We start from the raw sequence: 14235 nt of genomic DNA, 5'->3' as shown, positions 1-14235 counted from the left end.
GTTTGGAAAACATATAACTTGTTAAAAAATGCAACATAAAATCTGAATTAGAGAGATTATAAAATCATATCATATGATTCATCTTTCTAAGGCTGCAGAATCTTCCCTCTCCTAGATTCATTTAAAAGCTGGATGTGTAACTCAGAAGCTCTACTGATTCAGACTGACTGATTAATTTTTTAAGCCTTTTTTTTTAAAGCTACCCTCAAGTATATAAAACAGTATTAACTGTCATCACCATGCTGTATATTACATCCCCAGAACTTACTCATCTTACAGCTAGAAGTTTGTACTGTCTGACCAACATCTCCCCAGTTCCACACACCCCCAACTTCCACCCCCCAGCCCCTGGTAACTACCATTCTAGTCTCTGTTTTCATGAGTTTGATTTTTTTTTTTTAGATTCTATATATAAGTGATATTACACATTTCTCTTTTTTTCTGTTTATTTCACAGATATACAGCAAAATATTTCACAAATATAGGAAAATATACAGGAGACTACTCCAAACTCAGGAACAAATCTGTCCTGGACCTCTATTACAATGAAGCTTAGGAGCAAAATGTGAAAGTTCCAAAATTGCCTGGTCACCACACAAAACCCAGAGCTCTTACAAAGACACAGGCTATGACCTAATTTCTGTCACCTCTGTGGAAGAGGGCAAAGACTTTTCAAGCTCTGTTAAAAGCTCAAAGCTAAAACCACGTTCCAGCAGAATGTCAGACAACTGCTCCTTGTCTATAGAGATTACTCGCTTCAAGAAAGGCCATTCTGATTTCATCTCAATGTATTAAATTAATGTCTCGATAAATTAACTACAATTGCCTGTAAAACATGACATTTTATTCCAACGGGAACATACTGCTAGGATCAATTATTTCAAGTCATGATACTTACCTGACTGGTCATTTAATACTTGTTTACCAATTCACTTCCACTTAAATCTAACCTGTAGAGTGTTGGCATATTTCTATATTTTAGGACACAAACCTCATGTTGCTTTTGCCAGGGGAAAAAAAAAATCTAAGCCACTTTCCTAATGAAAACTCATCCAATATGGAAGACTTGGAGCCTGTCCTTTCTTTTGACTACTGGATCAACTCTACGTTATTTTGAGGGTAGTCACGTGGACCAGTCATGATGTATCTGAATTTCATCTGATATTCACATGGTGCTGATATTCATATAGTAGCCATGAGGAGAATTTTACTTGCTACTGACTGATACGCACGTATACAGCATCATTTGGCACTTTCAGTTTCATATAGATAGATGATAGATAGATAGATAGATAGATAGGTAGATAGATAGATAGATAGATAGATAGATATAGAGAGATGATAGATAGATAGATGATAGATAGATAGATGATAGATAGATGAGAAAAGTCTGAGTTTGCCTGCTTGTCAAAGTCAGCACAGGTAGAATGGAATGGAAGCACCCAAAAGGGCCCCCTTCACCTTTCCTGGACCAATCCTGCCCACGTCCCTGCATCTGTAATCGTATTTTCTCGTCCCTGCACAACAAGGATGAGCTCTTGCTGCTCCTGTCCACGACCGAATATTCCCTCCACGGGTGCTCAGCCTTCCTGCATCCTCCCCTTCCCAAAGACCCTGCTCCTGATCCTGGCCCCTCTCTCTCCTGAATCATCAGTTTCTCTCCATACTGGACCATACTGTCAGCTATCAAACATTCTGGAGCTTCTCAAATTCTATGACCAGTTTTTTGGTTTAATTTCAACTTGTCACTCAATATCTTTTTTAAAATATAACAAAAATGAGTATTAGAAAAGCGATCACCTGCCTGGATGTTTTGCGAATGCCAAACGGCTATACACGTTTCCAAATACCTCCTCAGTTTCCTTACTCATCTCATCCTGCACTGTTTTTTTTAAATTAATTTTTATTGTAGTATAGTTGCTTTACAATCTTGTGTTAGTTTCTACTGTAGAGCAAAGAGAATCAGTTATACATATACATATATCTCCTCTTATTTGGACTTCTTCCTATTCAGGTCACCGCAGAGCACTGAGTTGCCTGTGCTATACAGTAGGTTCTCGTGAGGTATCTATTTTATACATAGTATCCATAGTGTATATATGTCAATCCCAATCTCTCATAACTGTACTGTTAACAGTGTGTTTCGCTACTTGGCTGAGCATTTTGAATAGCACTGTTCTAAACCAGTCTCATCTTTAAAAATGCTTTCCTTTGCCTGAAAGCAACCCTCAAACTATATAGCCCGTTTCTCATTCATTTAATAGCAATACTTCTGGAAAAACCTGTCACTAGTGACTACCCTGTGTTTCCTTACTCATCCCCATAACTCACTCCTAAGCCACTCTGACACAGCGCTCGCAGCACGGCTCTGCTCAAACCCTGCTTGCTGAGGTTCCCAGGGCTTACAATCAGCCGGCATGCCCTGGTACATCTGTACCTGGTATTAAGTTAATGAAACCCTTCCAGGATAGTTGGTAAACAGCCCCCTTCCCTTCTCTTTCTCTTCTCTCTCCAGGTAATGTCATCGAATCCCATTTACTAGCCCCAAAGCCCTGATCTCTCCCTCAGCTTCAGACTAACACACCCAATCTCCACGTGGATGTCTAACGAGCATCTCAAATGTAACATGTTTCAAACAGAACCTGTATCTTCTTCAACCCCTAGGTTCCCTATGTCAGTGCCTGGCATCCAATTTGCTCAAGCTAAAAATCAATACCCAGGAACCACCTTTGATTCCTTACTTTCTCCACACCCACGTTTAACCTCACGTAAATTCTATCACCTCTTCCTCCAAAATGCATCTTCAGTCCTTGCACGCTTCCCCACCTTAGTTCTAGCTGCCTTCAGCTCTTACTTGGGTTGCATCACCTTAGCCTCCAAACTGGTCTCCCTGTTTTCACACTTGCCTCCTACATTCTTCTCTAGACAGCAGTTGGAAATATCATAACAAAATATAAACTGGATTTTATCTCTCCCTTGCTTAAATTCCTCCAACAATTTTCCCCAAACTCCTGGAATAAAACCCAAATTCTTTACTTGGCCTAACGGCCCCTCACTCTCCAGGACTCTGCCTACCTCTCCTAGTTCATCTCACGTCACTTGCCTCCTCCTCAGCTCAGCACCTGCCTTGGGGCCTTGGTGCTGCTGCAGGGCTTGCTTATCTGCATCTTTCCTCTGATGGTGATAAAGCAATGATGTGCTTTAGTGGGAATCAAAGCAGTGGCACCAAACTATACTGATGGTCACTGTATTCCTCACTGCCGTGCACTTGCAGTTAAAAAAAATGCCGATTTCACAGAAGATGGGGGTGGGGGATGGATATGTATGCTTTGATGAAGCAGTCAAAAATTATCAATTTTATTAAATCTTGAGTCTTTTAACATCCTGTGTGATGAAACAGGAAGTACGCATACAGCATTTAGAAATTCAAATCAGTATGGAGCCTCCTCAAAAAAAAAAAAAAAAAGAAAATTAAAACCACCGTGTGAGACCCAGCAAGTCTACTTCAGGGTATTTTTCCAAAAGACCTGAAATCAGGATTTTGAAGAGGTACTGTAGCATTGTTCACAATAGCCGAGATGTGGGAACAATCGAGGTGTCTTTTTTTTTTTTTTTTAAAGATAAATACTGTTGTTTTTTTAATAAATTTATTTATTTATTGGCTGTGTTGGGTCTTCGTTGCTGCACACGGGCTTTCTCTAGTTGCTGCGAGCGGGGGCTACTCTTCATTGTGCGCAGGCTCCTCATTGCAGTGGCTTCTCTTGTTGTGGAGCACAGGCCCTAGGTGCATGGGCTTCAACAGTTGCGGCATATGCGCTCAGTAGTTGTGGCTCACAGGCTCTAGAGCACAGGCTTAATAGTTGTGGCACACAGGCTTAGTTGCTCCGCGGCATGTGGAATCTTCCCAGGGCAGGGCTCGAACCCATGTCCCCTACATTGGCAGGCGGATTCTTTACCACTGCGCCACCTAGGAAGTCCAATCGAGGTGCCTAGTAACGAGTGAGTGGAGAAAGTGGCACATAAATACAATGGAATATTATTCAGCCTGAAAAAGAAGGAAATCCTGTCACATGTGATAACATGGATGAACTTAGAGGACATTGTGCTAAGTGAAATAAGCCAGTCACAGAAGGACAAATCCAAATACATGAAGTATCTAAAAAGGTCAAACTCACAGAAACAGAGTACAGAATGGTGGTTGCCAGGGGCTGGGGGGAGAGGAAAATGGGAGATGCTGCTCAGCAGGTATAAAGTTTCAGTTACACAAGATATCTGAGTAAGTTGCAGAGATCTGCTGTACGACACTGTTCAAATACCGCATCATGCACTTAAAAATCTGTCAAGAGGACAGAGCTCAGGTTAAGTGTTCTTACCACAATAAGGGGGAAAAAAAAAAGCTAACAGGAAGCTGAAAAAATCCAGCTAAATCTTTAATTTATTCTGCATTTGCAGACATGAATAGGAAGAGAGTAAACAACTTGAGTAGAGTGTGACTGTATTATAGTGAAGAACACAGCATTTATGTCACAATATGTCACTTAAGAATAGTAATGAAATACATGCCACCATAGTCACTTGTTGACTTTACGTGGTAAAAAAATGTCCTACCGACAACTGTAAAATTTTCTGGGTTCATGTTTTTAGTATTGAGAATCTTCTACGTCACACATTAGTAAAAAAATCTTATATATTCAAGATGTATAACTGTGGAAGGGATTAAAAAAGAAATTACTATAGAATTCCATAAAAACATCAACAGGGAAGTATATTCAGATATTTATTTAGGGAGAGATTTTTCTTTGGGAGAATGAGTAGGAAAAAACATTTAGAATATTATAAAATGGAATGGCATGAAGAGTAAAACCACTGTTAATACTGTGTCTAAATATGATACATCTTACTTTCAAATTCAAACTGGCATTTACGTAACTGTGTCTGCATCTCTGACTGTGACTCACCTTTCCCGTCTATGTACCCATCCATGCATCCACTATGTGTCTATATAGAATTATTCAATTTTTTTTTAGCAGCTGACACATTCACAAGGTTCAAAAATCAAAAAGCATGGACTACCTCCCTGGAGACCACCCTGCACAGTTCTCTACCCTACAAAAACCACTGCTTTGGGCTTCCCTGGTGCCAAAGTGGTTAAGAATCCACCTGCCAATGCAGGGGATGTGGGTTTGAGCCCGGTCCAGGAAGATCCCACATGTCGCAGAGCAACTAAGCCCGTGCGCCACAACTACTGAGCCTGCACTCTAGAGCTCACGAGCCACAACTAATGAGCCCACGTGCTGCAACTACTGAAGCCCGTGTGCCTAGAGCCCGTGCTCCACAACAAGAGAAGCCACCGCTATGAGAAGCCCTCGCACTGTAATGAAGAGTAGCCCCCACTCGCCACAACTAGAGAAAGCCCGCACACAGCAATTAAGACCCAACACAGCCAATAAATAAAAATAAAATAAATAAATAAATTTAAAAAAACCCCACTGCTTTATTAACAATGTCCGGTTTATCCTTTTGGAGACTTTTCAAGCATATAAGCATATTTAAATCATTTAACTATACTAATATTTAATAATAAATATGCTATTTAATTTGTTTAATAACATTAATTATTTAACTTATTAACATTAAGTAATCTTAATAATACTATCAAGGGCTCAATATATTTAATCTTATTAATTCTAATTTATTAAATATGTTTGGAGCCTTTTCGTGACTGTACATACAGCTTTTTCTGGTTCTGCTATACAGCCTTGGAGGCCGCCACTATATGGCTGTACATGAATTTACTTAACTGGTCCTCTACAGAAGGACATTTAGGTTGTTTGAAATCTTATGCTATCAAGCCACACTTCAAGCATTAAGTTGGTAAAAGCATCACTTTCCATGTAGGTAGGGGTATCTCTGGGGTCAATCTCTAGAAAGAGGATAGCTTTAGAAAGAGAAGAGCTGAGTCAAAGAGTGCAAGCACTGTGCATTTTTCACAGGGATTTCCAAGTCACTGCCCCATAGAGGTCAGACCAATTTATAAGATGTAGGAGAGCATCTGCTTTCCCACACCTCTGATGAAACATTTCAGCCAATCTGGTGAGTGAAAAAATGGTATTTCTGTGTGATCTGAATTCATGTTTCTGTTTTTATAAGCGAGGTTGAGTATATTTTCTTATTTTTCAGAACTATTTATTCCCTCCACCCCCTTTTCTTTGGCCCCACCGCGTGGCTTGTGGGATCTTAATTCCTCAACCAGGGATTGAACCTGGGCCCCAGCAGGGAAAGTGCCAAGTCCTAACCACTGGACCACCAGGGAATTCACTATTTCCCCTTTCTGATGTTAGAATCTACAATACGTTTTTGACATTTGTTTCAACATCATTTAATAATTTAACTCTCCATATAGAAATACAAAGCCTCCTGGATGAATCTGTTTTTGCCTTTTCCCTTTATTAAGCCTTAATTTTAATTTTCTGTTGTTTTAAAGTACCAGATCTTGAACAGATTCACAGACATAAAAAACAAACTTATAGTTACCAAAGGGGAAAGCAAGGGGAAGGACAAACTAGGAGTTTGGGATTAACATATATACATTACTCTATATAAAACAGATAACCAACAGATACCTACTGTATAGCACAGGGAACTATACTCAATATCTTGTAATAACTTATAATGGAAAAGAATCTGAAAAAAGAATATATTTATGTGTGTATATATATGTATCACCAAATCACTTTGCTGTACACCTGAACCTAACACAACATTGTAAATCAACTACACTTCAATTAAAAAAAAAGTACCAAATCTTGGATATATTATTAATTCCCTTCTTTTTAAATTAATTGATAATTTTTTCCTTTATTATTTCCTTCCTTCTGTTTTCTTTTGATGTGTTTCTGGACTTTCTATTATATACCACCAAAACTATTCTTGAGCCTGTCCTTTTTTTTTTCTTTTTTTCTGTGTTAAAAATTTTCATTGGCGTATGGTTGATTTCTATAGGACATACATTCCACCTGAACGAAGCAGAACACACTTTCTTCTCAAGTTCACACGGAACATTCTCCAGGATAGATCACATCCTGAGTCACAAATCAAGCCTCAGTAAATTTAACAAAATTGAAATCATATCAAGCATCTTTTCTAACCACAATGCTATGAGATTAGAAATCAGTTACTGGAAAAAAAGTTGTAAAAAACACAAAACTATGCATGCTAAACAATATGTTACTAAACAGCCAATGGATCACTGAAGAAATCAAAGAGGAAATCAAAAAATACCTAGAGACAAATGACAACAAAAACATGACAATCTAAAACCTACTGGATGCAGCAAAAGCAGTTCTAAGAAGGAAGTTTATAGCAATACAATCTTACCTCAGGAAGCAAGAAAAATCTCAAATAAGCAATCTAACCTTATACCTAAAGCAACTAGAGAAAGAAGAACAAACAAAACTCAAAATTAGTAGAAGGAAAGAAATCATAAAGATCAGAGCAGAAATAAATGAAATAGAGACAAAGAAAACAACAGCAAAGATCAGTGAAACTAAAAGCTGGTTCTTTGAGAAGATAAACAAAATTGACAAACCTCTAGCCAGACTCATCAAGAAAAAAAAAAGGGAGAAGACACAATCAATGAAATCAGAAATGAAAAAGGAAAAGTTAAAACAGACACCACAGAAATACAAAAGATTATAAGAGACTACTACGAGCAACTATATGCCAATAAAATGGACAACCTGGAAGGAATGGACAAATTCTTAGAAAGGTACAACCTTCCAAGACGGATGCAGGAAGAAATAGAAAATATGAACAGACTCGTCACAAGCACTGAAATTGAAACTGTGATTAAAAAACTCCCAACACACAAAAGTCTAGGACCGGATGGCTTCATAAGCAAATTCTATCAAACACTTAGAGAAGAGTTAACACCTACCCTTCTCAAACTGTCCTCTACTTTCTTACTGTCATTTTTTAAAAGAAACTTTTTGAGATAAGTGTTTAGTTCCTTGAGTTTCTTCCTTCTTTCCAAATAAGTTTTTACTTTTTCTTGTTTTCACTTTTTATTCTGAGTACATCAGTCACATCTCATGAGTTATGCTATTAAATGTTTACATAGTTATTTTTTTAAAGGCCTATAATTATAGTTCTGATGTCCTCTTTGGTTCAGGTGTTATTTAGGAAGTATTTTGAACATGTTGGCTTTTAAAAGTGGCTGGCTCTAAAAATTTTTGTTCTTGTTTTTAGTCTCTTTTTATTGCACTGAGATCTAAGAATGTAGTCTTTATAATTTCTTTTTGCAATTCTAGAATTGTTTTCTCAGTCTTTTGAAAACCAAATAGGAATAATTTAAATATTATTCTCACCTTTTTCCCCTTGGATATCACCAAACACTACTGTGCTAGAAGTTCTGACGACATATCAAAATAGAGAATCGAAGGAAAAATGTGCTAAAAATTTCCACAGAGAAAGGGAAGATGTTACCTGAAACATATCCGTATCTTTGTCATGTGTGTACTCGACCACCACAGTCTGATTCCTTGACAGAGTGTACGATATGCTGTGTTGACCTTTGCAGCTGATAGCCTAGTAATAAAATAAAAAATATAAAAATTCATTAAAATTTCATTTCAACAACTTAACACAATTCTGTTTGTAGTTAAAGGACATTACTCTACTAGCAAAACCCAACACCAGCCAGCATTTTCCTAATGGCCAGAGCCTGTCCCTGCTCTGCCCTGCATTACAGAGGAGCCAGCAGTCACAATACTGGGTTTGCCAAATATTCATCCTTAATATGAACACTGTTTTACTGAAGCTAAATCAAAGTTAACTTACTAGTTTCCAAGACCTGATTTAATCACATCTTAGAAAAACATATACTTTCTCCATGTTACCTTAGTAATAGAGTTTTCAGACTAATATGATTTAAAATTTCTTAATTTATTTCACACTGAAACAGGTAAGTCAATAACATTTTGTAAAAGTATTTTTCCTATATGATGGAGATTATAATGAGAGTAAAAGAATCATTGAAAAAAAGTAAATATTCTATAAAAACTTCCATATAATAATGTACTATTTTAGCCAATGATAATCATACTCTATTCTACATCTTATTTAAAACTTGTATAAGCAGCTGCTTAACCCAGATAGTTATTGAGGTAATAAATAAGGTAGCTAAGTTAGTTTTATCACCTCTATTTTTAGGCTAGACTAAAGCTAATAGCCTTTTTCAAAGAATCTAGAAACCAATAATACGGTATTGTTCTTATTTCCTCCATAATGATATATTTCAACACATCTTAAGTTGTGGTCATATACTTTAAAATTTCCAAATTAACAAAGAAGTTTATTTAAACTATACTCCAAATTACTGCAATTACCTGTCCATTCAACCTAACTTAATCTTCATTTCCACTCTTTTACATTAAGTATAATAAATAAAACTTTAATAAGCCTACCTATTAAACATTTATTGAACAATCACACTGTATGAAGCCCAAGAAAGACTAAGAAAGCATTTGGAAGTAGCTGGACATACATGCAGCACCTAAATGAAAATGTACTCTGAACATTTATATCTGACTGATACAACTGTTTAGAGTAATAAATAGTACAACATTCCAAATCAACTTTGAAGTTAGCCTGGTTAATCTCGTGGTTATTTAATCATCTGCCCTCAGGAACTTCATGACTGAACTGATGTTTTATTGTACATGCTTCATTAAGCTAATGCAAGTATTAGAAATAATAATTTATACATTTAATATGATCAGGAATCTAAAAAAAATACTTCTTAGACTACTCAACTCCAGTAACAAATATAACCTTAAATTTTCATTAGTCTGAGTCACATAAATTCAGTGGTACTGATATGTGACATTTTTTGAAAGTCAAATTAACAAAGAACTATTTCCAATTTAAGGTAAGTGGGTGTTTATAGTTAAATGAAAAAGCCCACTTAAAAATAATTTTATTAAACTCAAACTTATAAAACTGATAACCAGGGGGGTCATTATTTATACAATAACTTCTTTTAGGGTCCTTAAAAAGTATCTATTGCATTTAAAAGTTTTCCATTTACAAGTACACCAGCTCAAACACAACTTTCTTGGCAAACACACTACGCAAAATAAGAATGTCTGTAGTTTGCCAATTATCTGCAAAAGAAGGAGTTAGCAAGTGTCAGAACAGAACACCTTTAAAAAGTCAGACATTTTTGTATGACGGTACCCTCTTAAGTACAGTGTTTCTCAAACTTCCACCAAGGTTGCTTTAACTGGAAGACAGTTATGTGAGTCGCCGGAGACGTTGGGAGAGCGACCTGGAAGTGAAGCTTCTCATGCTTGAAACATCTTACCTTGAAATTAGTCTAAATTTTATATTCTACTCCTCAACATGCCTGTAGTTTTAACATTTAAACACTTCTTCCAAGTTTGCTGGGAAATCAATGCCCCAGGAAGACCTGCTGTGCTCACCCCACGACCTAGCACAGCTTTTGCGCCGCTCTGGGAAGCCCCAGAAATAAGCATTTCACAGGCGCTCAAGTTGTTACTGAGCCAAATTCTTCTGGAGTGTTTTATTCTAAAACTCCTCTTGTGGACCAGACTATCATTAGCATGGATAAGCCTATTTATAGGGAGAGTGAGCCCAGTGCCACACCTGGGAACCGCCCACAGCCAAGGAAACACAAAGAGCTTGGCCAGCCCCTGCCCAGCCACCCTCAACAGGGAAGTGAGCATGGGGACCCTGAGGCCTTGAACGCCGGATCCTGGACACCTTGAACGCTGAGTCCCTTTAAAGGCAAATTACAATTTCAAACTTCCACCAGTTTTCAAAATGTGGTTAAACGTGGATCACCAGGATTAGGAAAGGTGAACGCTTTGAAGGATAGGAAAACACATTTTCTGAGCCTTTTGAATAGGAACGTCTTAACCGAGGGCTCTGTTTTGGAAACCTCTGGATTTGGGGAAGATGGAGAAGTGGGAAAAGAGATCCTACAGGGAGAAACAAGTCCCAGAAGGTGGAGCGCGGCTCTGAGCATCAGTTGATGAACTCCCCCGTGGCAGGGACAGCTGAGGAACCTCAGAATGTGTGTGACCCACCTAAGTCGTTTCCAGTCCGGCAGTGGTCTCCCTGTGCTCAGCTGGGAGGAGAGGCCTTCTTGCAAAGAGCCCAGCAGGCTGCACCCACAGCGGGGAAAAGCATGGAGACCGAGCTGGCCCCAGAAGACTGGGGTTTAAGCCAGGACTGGGGTTTGAAGCAAAAGGTGGCAGGTGAGACTCAGGCCACCTATGGCCACCACTGGGCTGCTCAGAAGTAACTGGAGAGGTGCCCACTTCCCTTTCATGCCATGAATCAGGGTTCACGTGATCTTGTTTGCTTAATAAAGTCTAGAGTGGGGCTAGATTTGGGGGATTCAGAGGAAGGTAAGAGGAGAATTTAAGCTTGACCTCAATTTTTGCTTTTTTCTGGCAAGTATATAAGGCATTACGCTTCTTTTGGGTTAGAAGTATCAATTTTTCAGCAATAATTTTAATATTTAAAACATGGCTCTTGGAAATACAGCTTCTAGTAAATTACAGATTCACTGTCTTGAGTCGATCGTTTCAGGTATTTTGCAAATAAACATTTCCCCAAGGCACCAAGTTGCTTTGAAATCTATTTCTGAAATATCAGAAAGGAGAGTAGGTGAGGCCTTCTCTTGGTGCTCCCTAGAATTCAGTACAAATACAATCACTGTAACATAATGTGATTGCACCACACTAATTCAAATACAGAGACTAAGCGCTTTAAAATGGTAAGGAGAACCAGCCCCACCAACTTGCCTGGCAGATAATACTGATTTGCCATATGTGCTTTTCTATCGTGATGAGAAGGCAGGGTTGCTGACTCCCTCTCACATCACTACCAATGCCTCAAAGGTAGGTTTGGCCTTCTGTGGTCTCCACCCCCAGCATGGAGGGGGTGGCAGGCATTCAAAGAAAGTCAGATGAGTGAATGGACTGCCAGGGATTCAAGATGAGACCCACAGCTTCTTTCCTTGGGTCTTCTCAACCTCTCCTTTACCTTTCACCAGCAAAGGTACCAACACTGACACCCTCAGCTCAAATTTATTACGTGTGAATTTTATCCGGTTAAAAATATCACAATTGGACAATTATAGACTAGACAATTACAATTACAGATCCAGAGAATGAAGGATTCCAACTTTACCCACTTTAGGAAATTAAGCACTGCTCCACCCAAATGTCTAAGCCAAGACTCCTTCTGAACCAAGACCCTTTCTAAACCAAGACACTTTCCTCCCAGCTGAAAGTGTTTTCTTAAGTTTACTCTGCTTGTGCCACAGGACATTCAGGGGGAACGGTTGGTTGTCCTGGTTCAGTGACAGAGTTCTCCAAGCCTCCAGACTAAAACAGTGTCTACAGAATTTTCTTCCTCTTATAAGTCCCTATGTACATATATACATAAAGATATATAATATGTAGTGATACCAGAAAGGCAATCCTGCAAGATGCTTACTGAGATGGATACATGTATTCATGAAAGCCAAAGGGCTCTCAATCAATTTTTAAAAGTATAAGGGAAGTAATCTAATCTTTTATTAAGAAGCAGTACAATGGAATATTAGTCAGCCATAAAAAGGAACAAAATTGGGTCATTTGTAGAGACATGGATGGATCTAGAGACTGTCATACAGAGTGAAGTAAGTCAGAAAGAGAAAAACAAATATCGTATATTAACACATATATGTGGAATCTGAAAAAATTGGTACAGACCATCTTATTTACAAAGCAAAAATAGAGACAGGCATAGAGAATAAATATATGGATACCAAGGGGGAAGAGGGGGTGGGATGAATTGGGAGATTGGATTGACATGTATACCCTACTGATACTATGTATAAAATAGATAACTGATGAGAACCTACTGTATAGCACAGGGAACTCTTCTCAATGCTCTGTGGTGACCTAAATGGGAAGGAAATCCAAAAAAGAGGGGGTATATGTATACGTACAGCTGATTCACTTTGCTGTACAGTAGAAACTAACACAATGTTGTAAAGCAACTATAGTCAAATGAAAGTTAAAAAAAAAAAAGATGTAGTGGGGTCAGTGTTCAATCACAAAGTAAAAGGGAGAAAGCCCAATAAGAAACTTAACTGGCTTCTAGAAAATACTAATTTATTAGAGTTATGATTTAGCCTATTTAATTCAAGCACTATAAGGCTGCTAAGTGAGCCTTTATCAACTGTGTAAGGAGAGAAAATGGAATCCACCCCAAGGCAGATATCGTTGCTTACCTAACTTACTGCCTTTCACCCTGCTGGCTGAGCTGGCTGCCCATGAAAAAGCCTGAAAATGAAAAGACGAGTTCTCCCGGCCTCCTCTGAAGCTAGCACAATCCTGACCAGTGGGACTTAGGAGAAACCTGGTGTGGAGCTCCTGGGATGGGAGACATCAAGAGAGATTCTTTCCTTTCTTGAATGAAAGAAATGAATGATGATTAAGGGACGTCTGGAGCTGAGGTGGCCATCGGGCGACATAAAAGGCTGGTCGAGAGACTCTCAGAGAAGCAAACTGGGCTCCGATATCTTTGAGTGGAACCAAATCTGAAACTATGTGCCCCAGACTACTTCTGTGAGAAAAATGAGGGGCTTTAGGGTGCTTTTGGTTGCGTAGTTTGTTACTTGCAGTGTAAAAGCATCATTATTTGGTTCAGTCCAAACTCTCTCTCCTCCAGGGTTTCCTATTTCAGTCAAAAATGCAAACACATTCCAATCGCTCATACTCAAAACCTTCACGTCATCTCTCAGCCCCCTCCTGCCACCCTCGTCCATATAGTGAATTATTACCGTCATACTTAAAATCTAATCATGAGACAAAGCCAAGCTCACTGATTTCACTGCATTAAGGCACAAATCAAACACAAAATAGAACAAACAATGTGCAACATTTCACTTTTTCTCCTCATATACAAACTAGTTGCCGGGCAACCAGTAATTACAAAACCGATTTATTCCCCAAAGGGCTTTTACAACCAGCTCCTTTATAGCCCATAACTTTCTACTTTGGAGACGATTAGGTGTAATCTAATTCACCTTCCCTTGAATCTGGGCTGCCCTTAGTAACTTGCTTGACCAACAGAATGCAGAAATGACAGATGGGACTTGGAGGCTTGCAGCTGCCCTCAAATACGTGCTCTTGGAGTTCTGAGCCACCGTAAAAG

General features: G+C 38.6%; 1 protein-coding gene across 4 annotated transcripts in view; it reads right to left on the bottom strand.

The window, feature by feature from the left end:
• PELI2 (pellino E3 ubiquitin protein ligase family member 2) overlaps positions 1–14235 on the bottom strand; it is a 207269-nt gene that overhangs the window by 16660 nt on the left and 176374 nt on the right. For all 4 annotated transcript variants that reach the window (XM_057731270.1, XM_057731273.1, XM_057731272.1 and 1 more), the window contains one exon: positions 8485–8586. In XM_057731270.1, the coding sequence (XP_057587253.1) occupies positions 8485–8586 (102 nt within the window). The remainder of the gene's footprint in view (positions 1–8484; positions 8587–14235) is intronic.

Source organism: Hippopotamus amphibius, chromosome 4, assembly GCF_030028045.1.
Source record: "Hippopotamus amphibius kiboko isolate mHipAmp2 chromosome 4, mHipAmp2.hap2, whole genome shotgun sequence".
Taxonomy (NCBI): Eukaryota; Metazoa; Chordata; class Mammalia; order Artiodactyla; family Hippopotamidae; genus Hippopotamus; species Hippopotamus amphibius.
The sequence above is the reverse complement of the archived record's forward strand: the minus strand, read 5'-3'. Positions and strand labels throughout refer to the sequence as shown.